Source organism: Salarias fasciatus, chromosome 9, assembly GCF_902148845.1.
Source record: "Salarias fasciatus chromosome 9, fSalaFa1.1, whole genome shotgun sequence".
NCBI classification, from domain to species: Eukaryota; Metazoa; Chordata; class Actinopteri; order Blenniiformes; family Blenniidae; genus Salarias; species Salarias fasciatus.
The window spans coordinates 4,091,929-4,107,596 of record NC_043753.1 but is presented as its reverse complement, the minus strand read 5'-3'; the positions used below and the strand labels follow the sequence as shown (position 1 = coordinate 4,107,596).

At 41.0% G+C, this 15,668-nt stretch overlaps 1 protein-coding gene across 3 annotated transcripts; it reads left to right on the top strand.

The window, feature by feature from the left end:
• Positions 1–2,491: 2,491 nt before the first annotated feature.
• On the top strand, positions 2,492–15,432 carry LOC115393948 (uncharacterized). 3 transcript variants are annotated; one of them, XM_030099060.1, is made up of 11 exons: positions 5,159–5,476; positions 13,142–13,201; positions 13,323–13,370; positions 13,457–13,609; positions 13,694–13,762; positions 13,859–13,927; positions 14,013–14,078; positions 14,172–14,216; positions 14,320–14,430; positions 14,518–14,583; positions 14,691–15,432. In XM_030099060.1, the coding sequence occupies exons 1-11, from the start codon at positions 5,404–5,406 to the stop codon at positions 14,900–14,902; spliced, it is 972 nt and encodes a 323-aa protein (XP_029954920.1). In that variant the 5' UTR covers positions 5,159–5,403; the 3' UTR covers positions 14,903–15,432. The 3 variants fall into 3 exon arrangements, with proteins under 3 accessions (XP_029954921.1, XP_029954922.1, XP_029954920.1); XM_030099061.1 differs by lacking the exons at positions 13,323–13,370; positions 13,457–13,609; positions 13,694–13,762; ... (4 more) ...; positions 14,518–14,583; positions 14,691–15,432 and adding exons at positions 2,492–2,538; positions 4,930–5,108 and having other exon boundaries at positions 5,386–5,476; positions 10,445–13,246; XM_030099062.1 differs by lacking the exons at positions 13,323–13,370; positions 13,457–13,609; positions 13,694–13,762; ... (4 more) ...; positions 14,518–14,583; positions 14,691–15,432 and adding exons at positions 2,501–2,538; positions 4,946–5,108 and having other exon boundaries at positions 5,386–5,476; positions 10,445–13,246.
• Positions 15,433–15,668: the final 236 nt, after the last annotated feature.

Below are 15,668 nucleotides of genomic sequence, written 5' to 3'. Positions count from 1 at the left end.
GTCATGGGGATATTGTCTTTTCTGTTTTAAGGCCCACTTTTATTCCCTGGCTTTTAACACCACGTGAGTTGTGTGGTCCTCTGTGTCTTTTCATTTGTTTCATCTGTTTTAATTATCTTTTTATTATTTTTTAATTCTAGGTTTTTTTTTAATGTTTTATTCATTTTATGGTTTTACTCTCTGTATTTGCTTGTACTTTGTTCTTTGAGTGCAGCACTTTGTAGACATTTGTCTTTTTTCAAAATGTGCTCTATAAATAAAGTGGATTTGGATTTTTGGGATTTTTCCAATTTGTACTTGAATGCATCGGGAAATTAGGCAGCTCCTGGCATGGCCCAACCAGAGAGTATTTAAAGCTCGTGTCTGGAGTTTCTGCTCGTTTCCAATGAATGTATCATTTTTTAACAGAGCTTAAATGTGTCAGTCTGGTTCGATACTACAATATAATATTAGCATAAAGCAATATTCACATTTATTTATGAGCTCCGCCTTCGTCTCATGTTATCCGAAAAAGTGCCGGTCAGCTTCAGCCAATAGATTTTGAGCTTCCGCTTTGTCATGCTGTCAATCAATGTGTGCCTGCAGCCAGAGAGACTTTACGCTAACCTTGGATAAATCCACTGTCTGCTGAACATCCACCGTAAACAGCTAAAAACATGGAGGATGCTGTAGGACTCGGAGGCTCTCATTTTTACTGCACAGGTAATGCGCGAGCACAATTAAAGGGGCGTGGCTTGTTCGCTCATGAAAGCAGAGGGAGGGCGGAACCTGGAGACGTTGGATTTAAAAAAACCTCTCTCTTTCAAAACTCCGGACACGAGCTTTAAGGCACCTGTGCCAGCATGGCATGGCTCTGAGGTCGGGCAGCTTTTAGGACTATTTTAAGGAATTCATATGTTTTCAGGAGTTCCTTTAATATGCACATTTTGAAAACGTGCCTTGGACAGTCTGGTTTGCTTGATACTGGTGTCTGTTGGGCAGACTGTGGGATGTCAGGTACAAAACATATCAAGGTGTGGCTTATATCGCGCCATCAATGGTTCTTTTCTTAATGTGTAATGTCCTTTCTTTTGTAGAGTTTCTCTGCTGCTGTTTCGTCTTGGTTTTGCCTTCATTTTCTTGTTTCTTCAGTTTGATTTAGTTGTTTTTAAACATATATTAAGTTTAGAACTTGAGTCAACTGGTTTAGTGACGGTCATCAACAGTGGAGAAGGTTACCGGCTGGGAGAGGTTCGGCCTTTGTGTGGTTTTCCTCCTTCACCGTTTGTCGTGGTTTACTTGGGACCTTATGAGTGCTGCACGGTGGCAGTGGAGCAGTGATTAGCGCTCTTGCGTCACAGCAAGAAGGTCCTGGGTTCAAGTACCGGCTGGGGCTCGAGGCCTTTCTGTGTGGAGTTTGCATGTTCTCCTCATGTGTGGTGGGTTCCCTCCGGGCTCACCAGCTTCCTCCCACGGTCCAAAAACATGCATGTCAGGTTAATTGGTCACCCTCTAAGTTGCCCCTTGGTGTGAATGGTTGTCTGTGTGTTGGCCCTGCGACAGACTGGCGACCTGTCCAGGGTGACCCCGCCCTCACCTGAAGTAGCTGGGATTGGCTCCGGCCCCCCGCGACCCTGGAAAGGACAAGTGGCAGAGAGTGGATGGGTGAGTGATTGCTGTGTGGTAATCCCGGCATTTAATTGGCCACCGTGCCCCATGCAGCTTCCATCCACTCGGACCTCCTTCGACGGTCACCGTATTCCTGGACCTGCCTGCAGTGGAATGGTTTTAATGTTAACAGCATTGAAGTGATTCAGTAAATAGTTGTGCACCTCGCTGCGATTCACTGTCTTTCTTTTAAGGTTGATTCCTCAGCACTCCAGGGATTCATCAATTTAATTGTTGATTCTAATCTATTTAATTATTTAATAAATGTTATTGATTTCAGTTTGAGCCACGTCTCTTCCTGAAGCAACTGAACCTGTGTGATCTGTTGGAAATTGGTATTTTCCTTCCTGGGGTGGGACTCCTCAGGTGGCGTTGTCTGCTCTATTTTTGAGGTTGGTTTGTTTCCACCCAGTTCTCAACCCTCATCCTTGAGTGAACCTCACCAGAAGTATCGACAAAAACAACAGAGATGTTTATTTTCACTTAATTTAAAATAAATAAACAAGTGTTTTTCACTTTTCAATGTGTCTCTTTGCTTTGAGGATGGAAATAAACATGTGAACAAATACAAAAACAATTTCACAGATTATTGATTAGAGTCGGCTGCCTCGTCAAACCCGAAATATCATCTGCTCCAAGTGAAGCGGAGTCACTCAGGTGTTTATATGAGACTTTTACAATCAGCTTCCAATCTGATTATTAGGAGGATTTTTGACCCATGTAAACGTGGCCATTGAGACTGTTCTGGATTTGAGGCTTGCAGCTGATTGGCTGATTCGTGTCTCACTTCCTGGACTGTGAGGGTGTGAGCTGCTGTGTTCAGGTGATCCAGGTGAGTCAGAACTGAGTGAGTTCAGACTCTCAGCTTCCAGTCGACTGTCAGAGAAGCAGGTGAGTGTTTGTCCAACTTTTGTCTTCTGATGTGAAAGTGTTTGGATTAAAAGTTGTGTGTGTGTGTGTGTGTGTGTGTGTGTGTGTGTGTGTGTGTGTGTGTGTGTGTGTGTGTGTGTGTGTGTGTGTGTTCACTTATTCTTCCTCACATGTCTTAACATGAAGAACTGAGGTTTAATTTTCTAATCAACTGTAAATACCATCAATATTTCATAGAAATCAGGAAGACATTTCATGGACAGAGCAAATGAATCTGCTCCCAGTAATTCCACTGTTTGCTGAATCGTGTATTAAGAAAGTTGATTACTTTCTTTATGATGAAATAATCCAAATGCTGTTCAGAGCAAACTCACTTCCAGATTCTGTTCAGGAGGAGTTTTGATAGAGACTCAGTCTGACCTGTGAGCTGTTTCCAAGTTTGTTCTGCTTAAAGCGAACAAAGGTGTTGGAAGGAAATGTTTCTTCACTGGAGTTAAACTATGGAATGATGTGACATTTGATTTAAAAATGTGTTACTCATTTTTGTTTTTCAAAAACATTCTTTGTAAATTATTTTTTTCTTACAAATTCTGAATCATTTATTTTGCTGGCTCTCCCTTTTTTTTAACCATGATCAGTTTGACTCTTCTTCCATATTTAAATCTCTGAGTCACTGAAAACAGTGAAGTGTTTCTATTGGCCTCAATTCAAACTCTTGACTCATTGTTGAGCAGCAGAGGTCCAAACAGGTTTGGGAGGAGTGTGATTCTGCCATTCAGTGAGGTCAGGATGTTTTCAGTGCTTCAGGAAGAAGTCGGAAAGAATTTCTTGTGTGATACGAGTGTGGCTTTGATAAAAACTGGTGACTTGGAATGACGTTTCAACACATTGAACACTCAGAGATGAATTCCACAATCTAAAATCAGCATCAAAGAGTTCAAATTAGGACTGAAGGTCTCTGAGTTGTTGGTTGTTGTTGTTGAACTTTGTAGTAACTGCTGTCAGGGAGCCTCTGTTATTCATCCCTGGTCCTGATCTTCATGTTGAACTGCATTCCTGAGCTGCTCAACATTTCCTCGTTCTGAAGCAGTCGTGATTCTGAGGCGTGTCGGCTGTTTGACCAGCCTGCTGCAAATATGACAGTTGTTCTTCATTAGTTTGGCTCATTTCTTCAAACACAAATTATGTTTTCAAAACTCTGAGATCATTTGGCAAAACAGTCTTACTTTCAGCACAAAACCATAGTTCACTTGTAAAAGCTCATCTCTCTCCCAAAACTGTCCACTCATGTTTCAATGATAAATTTCTTCTCCATGTAAACAGTCAGAGCCTCCAAAATGTAAAGATCCTTCTCAGTTGCTTTGGTTCATTTCTCAGAACAGACCAGACGTTCTCAAGACTCTCGGTTCTCTTGTCAAAAACAACCTGGATGGTTCAGCTCAACACCACAGTTCACCTGTCAAAGCTCAGATCTCTTATAAAACTGTTCATTCAGGTGTCAAAACTAAATTTCTTTCTCAAGCTAATGGTCAATGCCCTCAAAATTCTTTGTCCTTTTGGCATCATGTGAGCCCGAACAGTCAAAATGTTTAGATGCTTTATCATTAAGGCTGAAGAATTCTGAAATATCCCTCATCTCCCTTCCTGTCTGAGTCCTTCATTCACAATGGTTACTGTACTGTTTTTTTTTTTAGCTAACAGAATACAAATTGTATAAGAAAAAGAGAAAATTGTTTTACAGTTAGAAAAACCTTCAAGTTTTGTTTTGACACATTGCATTCATACTGCCAAGGAAATTGTTTTTTTTTATTCACACACAAAGTATCTTCCATCCATCAGAGTTCAACATACTGAAAGAAACACAAACAAACAAAAAAAAAAAGGAAAGATGTATGGAGCCTACAGTGCTTTAACTGAAGCTCAAGTTTCAGAGCTCACTTCTTCACTGATCACCCTCCTCACCCTCATGCAAACAGATCAATATCTGGTATTCATGTTATCGCAGTGTGTTCTGGACTCATTTTGACAGTTGAACAGATGATTTTGCAGGTGATGACTGACATCATGAAATGATGCTGATATGTTTTGGAGAGAACAAGACTGAGAATCAGTCAATCAGTTTAGATCAACATGTCTATTCACTTGTTGAATTGAGCCTTACTGTGCTTAATCAGTTGCAAAGATGTTCTGAGACATTAAGACAAGTACGAAAACATTTCCAATGGGATTAAATGATAAACACCATTCTGTTGTGAGCAGTTGCAGAGCAGTTTGGAGATTTGTTCTTGTTGTTTTGAGAATGTAATTTCTGTTTCAGAAAATGAGAGAAACCAATGGAGAAATCTGTAATATCTTCAAGTGACATGAAGTTCATCTCTTTACTTTCTGTTTCACGCTGCATCCAAAACACAGGATCTTATTCTGATAGGCTGATTCATGTCTCACACTTCCTGCACTGTGAGGCTGTGATTTCAAAGAAACACTGAGGAGGAGGAGCAGCTGCTCAACAGTCCAACCAGGAAACAAGAAGAGAAGAACTGAGTGAGTTCAGACTCTCAACTTCCAGTCAACTGTCAGAGGAGGAGGAGCAGGTGAGAGTTTGTCCAATGTTTGTCTTCTAATGTCAAAATGTCAAATTGTTGAGAACAAAAGCAACTCTGTGTGCATGTGTGAAAATTGATCTCATGTGACCTGAACCAGCTCTGTTAGTTTTTACTCACTGGAAAAGTCTTAACCTTCAAAGTAGAGACTGTGTGAACCTCCATAACTGACACTGGGAGCTGGTTCCACATGAGAGGAGTCTGATCGCTGACAGTGAGTCTTCAACAGGTTTCACAGCTTTGTTCTTGTTGCTGGTTTCTCTCTCAGCCTGACTGAAGATGAGTGATGTGGGTGAAGAGGAGGACAGAGCAGAGTCTGTGGACAGGGAAGAGACGCCAGCTGCTCCTGCAGAGTCCAGGTACAGAATCCACAAAGACACCAAACACAAGAAGAGATGCAGCTCTCAGTGTTTCTGTTGGCTCAGAGTGAGCTTCACTCATTGGACGAATGAATGAATGAATGAATGAATGAATGAATGAATGAATGAATTTATTTATTTATTTCAAACATGCAAAAGAAAACGAAAAATTGGTCGTCACCAGAAACAAACACATGCATAGTAAAATTAAAAGAAAACGAAGACTTCAGCAACAACCTGCATGTGTTACCGATCTGCATGTTCGAAATGGAGTAGGAAGAAGTTACTTATTAAATCCTACCCCTTTTATCCACACCCCCTACAGTGATTACATTTACATATTTATACTTTTCATACACAGTCACAGCATAACATTTCCCCCAAATAATACTTAATTTCTGTATATAATCTGCCTCTACTTAATCATTTTGAAGTGTTTTTTCGCGCATATTTTAACATACAGACATACATCAGGAATTATACTTATGCATATACATATATATACATGCACATATATACATATTAAGGCTGTCAAAAATAACGCGTTAATTGCGTTTATTTATGTAATCAATCTCATTAAAATTTTTAACGCAGTTTAACGCATGCGCATCATGACAAGCCTCACCTCTACCAGCGGGTGGCGGTAGTGCCCAGCTGCCAGCAACCGAAGAAGAAGAAGCCTCACCTCAGCCTCGGCTGATCGAGAAGCTTTTTCGGCACTACAGACTGTTTATCTGCTCCTTTATTACGGATTATTTAGAGAAAATTAAGCACATACCCTGTCAGTACATTATCATTAAGTATTAAAGTTTATTTAGCCTTTTTTTTCTGTTTCTGAATCGCGGGGCGGCGCCGGAGCGATTATTTACTTTCACTTCTGTCTGCAGACCTTCTCCTCCCTCCAGACAGAGTCTGCTCTGTCTTTCCACGAGTTTTTCACTCTTTCCGTGTCTTTCAGTGGAGCCATCAGGCTGCAGCTCCGTCTACTTTCACTTTTTCCGTCATGTTTTGTCTGCTGCGCGGACGTCCGCGGATCGGTCTGCGCGGACCCCAGCGGACAGGAATTCATGACGATTTTTACGTCATGCGGACCAACGCGCAACGTGCACCCACGTGGACATGTGAAGCATGGACGGGCAGCAGACAGGAGGCAAAGGAGGCCTGGTCAATTACAGTTTTTCTCCATTGGTTTGGCTCATTTCTTGAAACTGAAATTACATTTTCAAAACTCGAAGATCATTTGGCAAAATGGTCTCACAGTTCAGCTCAACACCATAGCTCACTTGCAAAAACTCATCTCTCTCTCAAAACTGTTCACACATGTTTCAAAGCTTCATTTCTTCCCCATATAAACAGTCAGAGCCTCCAAAAGGTAAAGATCCTTCTCAACAGCTTCGGCTCATTTTTCAAAACAGACCAGACGTTCTCAGTTCTCTTGGTTCTCTTGCCAAAAACAACCTGGACGGTTCAGCAGAACCACGGTTCACCTGTCAGAGATCAGATCTCTTCCAAAACAGTTCACTTAGGCAGAAAAACTAAATTTCTCTCTCAAACAAAAGGTCAATGTCCTCAAAATGCTTTGTTCTTTTGACATTGTGTGAGCACTGACAGTCAAAATGTTTACATGTTTTGTCTTTAAGCGCAAAGGACCACTGAAATATTCCTCATCTACCTTTCTACCTGGGCCCAGTCCTTCATTCATAATGGTGACTGTCATAGTTTTTATTTTCTTCTTTGGGTTTTTTTATATATCAGAAAATATTGTGTATAAGAAAATAAAGACAAAAAGCATTTTACAGTAAGAAGAACCTTCAAGTTCTGATTCACACATCGCTCTCATACCTCCAAGGAAACTGTTAGAATTTTTATTTACTCACAAAGCAACTTCCATCCATCGGAGTCGATATACTGTAAAATAAAAACAAAGAAACAAAAACAAAAAACAAAGAACTAGAATCTGACACTCAGAGAGGCACAGGCGCAGACCTCCGCCACAGCTCCAATCAGTCACCAACAACAATAAGAACACCATATGTGATGAAAAAAAAAAAAACAAAAAAAAAACATTGTATTTCTCCCCAACACAAACAATATCTGGGAGAAAGCTGTTTGTTGCATGTTCATATCTCAGTGTGTTTCCTCACAGTGACTGACACTCCCGAATCCCCCTATTTTTGTCTGTTCTGGATCCTGGTATCCGGAATACTTCCTGATCTGGATCAGCAGCTGATATCTCTTAGAGTCCTTGAAGATCTTACTGTAATTTTTTGCTGAGCCCCCTTGTCATTTATTGTTGAGTTATGCCCAACTATGTCAAAGACTGTCCTATCTCTCAATGATAAAGAATCCTTTAAAAAATTCCTGGATCCAGACAGTGATCCGGATCGTCACCAAAATTTAATGGATTCTAAGTTAGCCCAAGACCCACCTTTCCACAAAGTTTCATTGCAATCCGTCGATAACTTTTTCCGAAATGTTGCTCACAAACCAACCAACCAACAAACCAACCAACAAACCGATGTGATTACATAACCTCCTTTGTGTAGGTAACAAAACAAAAAGGAAAATTGTATGTAGCCCAATGTAGTGTAAATGAAGCTGGAGTTTCACAGCTCACTTCTTCACTGGTCTCCCTCCTCACCCTCCTGACTGTCCTCCTCGCCTTCATTCAAACACATCCATGTCTGATATTCATGGTATTGAAGTGTGTTTTTGACTAATTTCGACAGCTGAACAGATGATTTTGCAGGTGGTGACTGATACAATGAAATTAGGCTGATATGTTTTGGAGAAAACAACCATTAGACTGAGAATCGATCAATCAGTTTATATCGACATGACATATTCACTTGGGAATTGTGCTAAATCTATCCTTACAGTGCTTAATCATTTGCAAAGATTTTCTGAGACATTGAGACATGTACTCAGACATTTCCAATGTGATGACATGAATGCAAAATGCCATTCTGTTGTGAGCAGTTACAGCGTAGTTTGGAGATTTGTCCATGTTGTTTTGAAACTGTAATTTCGGTTTCAAGAAATGAGCCAAACCAGTGGAGAAAAACTGTAATTTATCAAAACAGAAGAAGACAGCAATATGGAGGGAGATAAGCCGGCTGGCCCCATGGATTCTACTTGTTTGATTAAAAAAATGTTGAAGCAGTTTTCTGTTTTCCACACAAACAGGAACACTGGCTAAGAATTACCTGTTTAATTGTGCAAGAATAAAGTGTGGTTTCTCTTAGTTTCACTTTTATTGTGCTACTACATTTTGTTACAGACCTAAAAATGTAACTCCTGCCAAAAGCCAACTTTAGAGGGGCTGCAGAAGGAGCACTGTACACACAGACAATATGTTATGGTGTGCATGTTTTAGTTTTTTGAATATTTATTTTATTTGGAGCCTTAAATATAAAACACATCACGTGTTAAATATATATAATCATGTCCTGTCGTTTTTGTTAATGCAATACAGGAAAAAGGGGTATATTTCAGACATAGTTGGACATTGCGATTATGTGTGATTAATCATGATTAATTAATTTGTAAGCTGTGATTAATCTGATTAAAAATTTGAATCATTTGACAGCCCTAATACATATACATATATATATACACACACACACACACACATATATATATATATATATATATATATATATGTGTGTGTGTGTGTGTGTATGTATATGTATGTATACATACATATACATACATATACACACATGCACACTCACCCATACACACACACACATATATATATATATATATATATATATATATATATATATAAACAGAATAGGATATTATATGTCAAACGAAAGATTTATGGCCCCCAATAAACCCCTCCCCTCGCCATATGTCCACCATTTGTCCAGCGTATGTCCACTGCGCATTTGTCCCCCCCCCCCCCAAACTTCCTTCCGTCTGAGGTCTTTTGAAGTTTTTACGACGGGTTAGGTGTTGACACATCTGAAGGGATGAGAAGGAGCCAGACAGTCGGTTAGAGGGGGTGAATTTATATTGTACCCGGAGATGGCGGAGAAACGTGTCATGAAGACGCAGCCGGAATCTCTCATCAGCGAAACTCCTGTCACAATTTTTAATGAATTTTCAATGTTGGGCACTACGCCGAAAAAGAGCGTTATATACCTTTACCGGACTCAGATGCCCCCGGAAGAATTGTTACATGAGGAATGGTCTCTATCCTCATACGGCGTTGGAGGTAGCTGGGGATTTTTCTTCAAATATGACATTGGCGAACTCTGTCTTTATCAGTTGGACGGCAATGAGAAATTTGGGCCTTTTTCGTCTCAGACAGCTGTCTCATCGAACGATTGGGGTGTTCTGACGATGCTGCTTGACAGGTATCACAGCTGGTGTACGAGGGATAAAGATTCAGGAGACTGTGCCCGCTTAACACAGTCTCCTGATTCACAAATTGATCAGCGAAAGATGAGATTCTGTGCTGTATGGCAGACTAAAACAGTGGCGTGCGGTCGGTGGTTTTTCCGTGCGAGCATGCAATCGTCAAACGACGAACGGCCGACAGATAGTTTTGTTTTGGAAACCTTTAACAGTGAGTGCGGAGTATACAGAAAGATTCTTGACTTACCATTTGATGCAATGATAGAGAAGATGAAAGAAAATGGTGGAAAAATAACCACTCTGTTTCACAACTCGCGTGATTGGAGAGACGTGGTTAGCGTGAGAAGAACACTTACGTTTTAAACCACGCCTTCTGCCTCGTACATGTCGTCGAGGACTATTTATTGAGAGGTGGGAGAAGTTGTGGCGTCAGTACATCTGTTATTTTTTTCTTCCTCGACATATAAAAAGGAGCTCTCTCTCGACTTCAGCCATGCAGAAGTACAGCAACAGGAGATTTTCTGCCGGGTTCAAGTGTCCTCATCCGGGGTACCCTGATCTGCTGAGTGAGGACTCTCTGTCTTTATTTTCTGAAACCCTCAGCCAGGAAGAAGAACAAGAAGACTTTCAAGCGTTTTCTCCATCATTGTTATCATGCTCTCAGAACCCGAATATTTCTGCATACGGACCATCCTCTGTCCTGAACGAGGATGAGCTGACGTGCGACTGTCCTCATGCCCTCAGCCACGAGGAAGCTGTTTCATCATCATCATCATCATCTTCGTTGTCTCCCTGTTCTCACCCGACAACCGGCTTCAACAACGAGGAACTGGCCTGCAATTGTGATTTTGAAACTCTTCATCAGCGCAGTCTGGTGCAGGCGGGCAAGGCCGCTCCTGTGCAAGCGGAGGAGGGGGAGGAGGAGGCTGCCCCGGTCTTGGTCAAACCCGGGGGAGGTGCAGGGCCTACATCGCCAAGTGCTGGAGAATCTGGAGAGGATGATGTCGACGGCTGGATCTCAGCTGGTCTGATCGGTACAGTGAAACTGGGTTTGCTTCACCTGCTGAACCTGGTGATAGGCAGATACCAGAAGGAGACCTGTTACGGGTGCAGAACCAATCACCCTAGTCAGAAGCATCATCCGTGTCTTGATGTTGAGACAGATGGCTATTTTTCGGAGCATTACGACCGCTTGATGGCCAGACTTTTCACACCCAAGCTGTTCCCATCCATACAAAAGCTGTTGATCCTCAGGAAAATCCGTTCCGACGAGGAGAGAATCAGAGCGATCGTGGAAACCCTGATCTTTGAGGTCAAATCTGTTCGGAGAGTGGCAGAGCTGATCTGCGACTTTTACGACTCTGATGTCGGACAGTCCGTGACCACTGATCAACTCTCTGCTGTGAGTGACTGCTGGAAGAGTGAGTGAAAAACAAGAAGAAGAAAAAAAAGAAGAAGGAGGAGGAAAGATGGGGAATTTGTTAAGTCAAACTATCGAGCTAGATGATGTTATTTCTCAGCTGAAGAGACTTCTAACCAATGTTATCTGTAAGAGAGTCCTGGGTTGTGCATACAGTATGATTACCGATGCTGAAATTCAACGCATGGAAAAAATTCATGCTCAAGTCCGGTCGTGTCGGGGAGATGCAGCATGGTGGGTTATGGTGCAAAACACTATAACGAGTGCTTCCGATTCCAGTCTGTCCTCTGTATTTGCGGGAATTGTACACGAATTGTCTAAAGATTCTCTTTCTACAACTAAGTACCACATAATATCTTTGTACACGCTATTTGTCGATGCCGTCTCACTTTCCATTCAATGCGGGCTCGGTCTCAGTCCTTCGGATGAAGTGGACAGACTTCATTCTGCTTTGCAGATGAATTTGGATTGTTCTATTCTGCGTAATGTGTTGGTGATGATAAAGCCGTATTATTACTAGTCAGTAGCGATTGATTTCACTCTTGTAGAAGTATTTCTGATTAAACTATGCCTCGAATAATAAAAATACTGTTGAAGTCTTCCCCCTCCGTCTGTCTGACTGTTTGATCGTTTACGACCCTACTGTAAGGGTGTGAGTGTTTGAAGCTAGCTACAGCTGCAGATTCTGGGTAGAAAACAAGACCTCACCATACAGAGACGCATAGGGTGTGCCTGATTTAAGGAAGTAGAAGGAAGTCACATCCGAGCGAGATGTCTGGGTGCGAGGATGGGAGCGGGGTGGGTTCTGATCTGAGGAAGTCAGGCATCCTCCGTAGGTGAAGAAAAAAGAAGGGATCATAAAACGGGGGTAATCTAGTTCGACAGGTCTACTTCAAAGCTTTTATCAGATAGCATACGAGCAGGGGACGTCTGGGAGTAGATTGTGGGAACAGCATAGGAAGTTGTCTTATGAACAGGGTCACTCTGATAGAAAATTTAAAAAAAAAAAGAGTTTGTTTAGTTCAGATACAATATTTATATGCTATTCTTAGAAGAAAATTGATTGTGAGCAGGTCAAAACTTTTCTCAGAAACAAACTATGATACCTGTGTCCGAAGGATAAAAAAAAAAAAGATCTTTAAGTTTTCGTCCTCTACTTTTTCCACTATTTCAACAGTCACATTCAGGAAGACATTACAAAGTACCACAACCCCATAAAAAATGTTTTATTCCTCCTGAACAAAAGAAAAATAAGACAGAGAGTTCTACATATTTATTTTATCCGCTACTGTTCTCTCAACATCTCTTTACCCGTGAGCATGCGTCTTAGCATGTTTGTGTAATTATATTTTATTGGTGGATCCTATCAAAGAAGAATTTCTATCACCACCATGGACAGACAATAAGTCTATCTTTCTTCTATCTTGTATTGTTTGATCCGTGATCAGTTTCTCACAAAGAGTAAATCCGGTCTAATTTTAATTCGTACAAGAATCTTTGGGCTTCTCTTCACACCCTACTACACTTCCCCTCAGAAAGAATATTCACTTCCTCCAAGACCCAACCTCTCTCTAACACCTCATGCCGATCCTGTGATCTTATTGGAAGGATCAAAAGTCATAAAAACCACCAAAAAACAAATGCAAATGCAAAATAGCTAGCTAGCATGGATATAAGTGACAGTCAGTCACTTCAGCTTGCAACAGGCAGAGCGAGGAAGGAGAGAGAAGAAGAAGAAGATCACTGCTTGAGAAAAAAACCAAACACCCCGTCAATAACACCGCAAGATGGCCGGTAGGACGAATGGACTGGAAAATTATTTTCTCTTTGAAAAAGTGTGAGAGCGAGAAAACAAAGTGCATTTTAATATATTTTTCTAGACAAGACTAATTTCTTCGGTGAATCATCATCATCCACAGAGCCGACGACCCATTCTCGATGTAAGTACCATGGTTTTTAAATTTCATGTTATTTGATCAGACAAAAATGGATTTCTTTTTTTTTTTAAAACATGTTTTTACCCCTGTTTAACTAATTTTTTTTTTTTTTTTTTTTTTTAAGTTGAAGAAGAAGAAGAAGAAGACTTTAACCTGACCCGGGATGATTTTGGTAAATTGTTAAATCAATCCTGTATTTAATTGAGAATAATCGTCTATGGGATCTAATGAGGTTTGTTTTGTTTTTACGATTGACAGATGAGCTGGACAGGCTCGATAATCAGACTCGAAATCTGACCTCGACAGCCAGTGAAGCCCCAGGACCTTCAAACACAGGCCGTCAGAATCTGACAAGAAATAGGTCAATTATCACGGATTCTCTACAAGAGTTATCCTCTCTCCGTACCAGGGGTAATTTTTTTTTTGTTTTTAAATCTTCAGAGATCTCAAGACATTATGGAGGTCTCACTATCTCTGTTTTATTTAAATTTCCAGTTTTTCCTCCAAATCGAGAAGACACTCCAGGGACTTCTGGTTCTGCAGTAAGAGCTCGCTTTTCCCGGGGTAGGTTTATCTGATCTGATTCATACCTGGTTGTACATATGAGTATATATATATATATATATATTTTTTTTAAAGTAATTATTTGATGTCTCCTAGCTCTGAGCCGTTTCGACGACATTGATCACACTCAAGTCTCGGGAGACCTCAACAACCTCTGTACTTCCGGTAAGTCTTTTTTTTTTTTTTTAAAGTTTATTAAGTTTGTTTAAAATAAAAAATAAAACTTCTGACGATCGTCTTCATATTAAAGATCTCCTGTTCGCACCTGGTCGAGTAGAAACCGCTGTCAATACAAGCGAGGTGGTCGATCTCACTGGTAAGATTTTTTTTTTTAAATATTGATGGTGGGATAAAATAATAATGTCATGCATGTGTGTAACCTTTTCTTAAATTATTCCTGTATTTTAAGGGCCTACGCAGACCGAGCCTCCTACTACAATCCAGGAGCTCAGAGGCATGTATTTTATTCTTTCTATATTCCTTGTTTATTTATTTACTCAGTCTTAAATGATCCATTGATTAATTTTATTTATCTGTTTATTTATTTATTTTTTCAGCTCTCGTTCCAAGAACACCATCTCCACCGATCGCTGATCACGACCCCGAAACTGTGTCTGAGCCTGAGGCTGATCCTGGACATGACAGCGAGACTGACGATGATCTGAGGGGTAGGTTTTACGACTGAGATGTGGAGAAAAACTTTATATTTATAACATGTATATATGTATTCAATTTTTTTTTCTTTTCATTTAAAGGCCCGGCTGAGGTACCACCACCACCACCACCACATCAGGATGGTGCGGACATCCACTATGTGAATGGTAAGTACTTTATTTTGTTCTCACTAAGTGTTCTGTACATAATTGGGGAATATATATATCCTATACGTGACTTTTTCCTCTATCCTCATTTTTTTTTTTTTTTTTAGATTTTTTTGTTCGAGATACGGAGTTGGGAGACGACCGGACTCTTCTCGGCATCGTTAGAAATGCTGCTTTCGACACAGCGCTTCGGAAGGCCAAAGCAGTTGCTGCCGACGTTCTGAACTGGAGCTTCATGCGCGGTGGGATAGCATATCTTCAGTACGGTGATCTGCAACGGCTCATGGATGAGCGCTTAGAGCAAGCCTTGTCCTGTTAAAAAAAGAAATAAAACATCCTGAAGCAGTAAAGCACGACATTCAAAAATAAATGATTGAAAATCCCCAAGCAGTGTGATTTCAGAAAAATTAAAACCCCATGGCGCGCATTTTAGACTTAAACTTTCTGTTAGAGTGCCTGGTTCGAGATCCTGAATCATTCATAATAAACGATGTGAATTTATCACCGAGTGCATTTCAATCTGGGTCTGGTTACCATTCCGATTCGTCAGCATCATACCCCAGTGTCAGTCATGAACCTCCTCCTCCTCCTCCCCCTCCTCCTCTTCCTCTTCCTCCTCCTCCTCCTCCTCCCCCTCCTCCTCCCCCTCCTCTTCCTCCTCTTCCTCTTCCTCCTCCTCCTCCTCCTCCTCCTCCTCCTCCTCCCCCTCCTCCCTGTCTACCCCACTCAGAACCATCTTGCTCCAATTCAGATTTGCAAAATGATGCTTCAGCATCAAGAATTTTGCGTGATCGATTTAATAATGTTGAGATAAGACAGACGTTAAACCTTCCAAATACACAGACTGTACCAGATCTAGCAGAGTTCTACGAGAATGTTATGAGAGTCATCGAACATCTTGCAGAGAGAACCAGGTCGGAATCTAACCGTAATGACCTGGTTCAATTGGAAATTGTCGGTGAGAATGTGCGAGAGCACGTTTCTTTCACTGTTGACCAGCATGGTGATAACATTCTCCCCGCATTTGAAAACTTACTCGATCAAATGGTTCAGTCAAATACAGATGTTGCTGCCGACGCAGGACT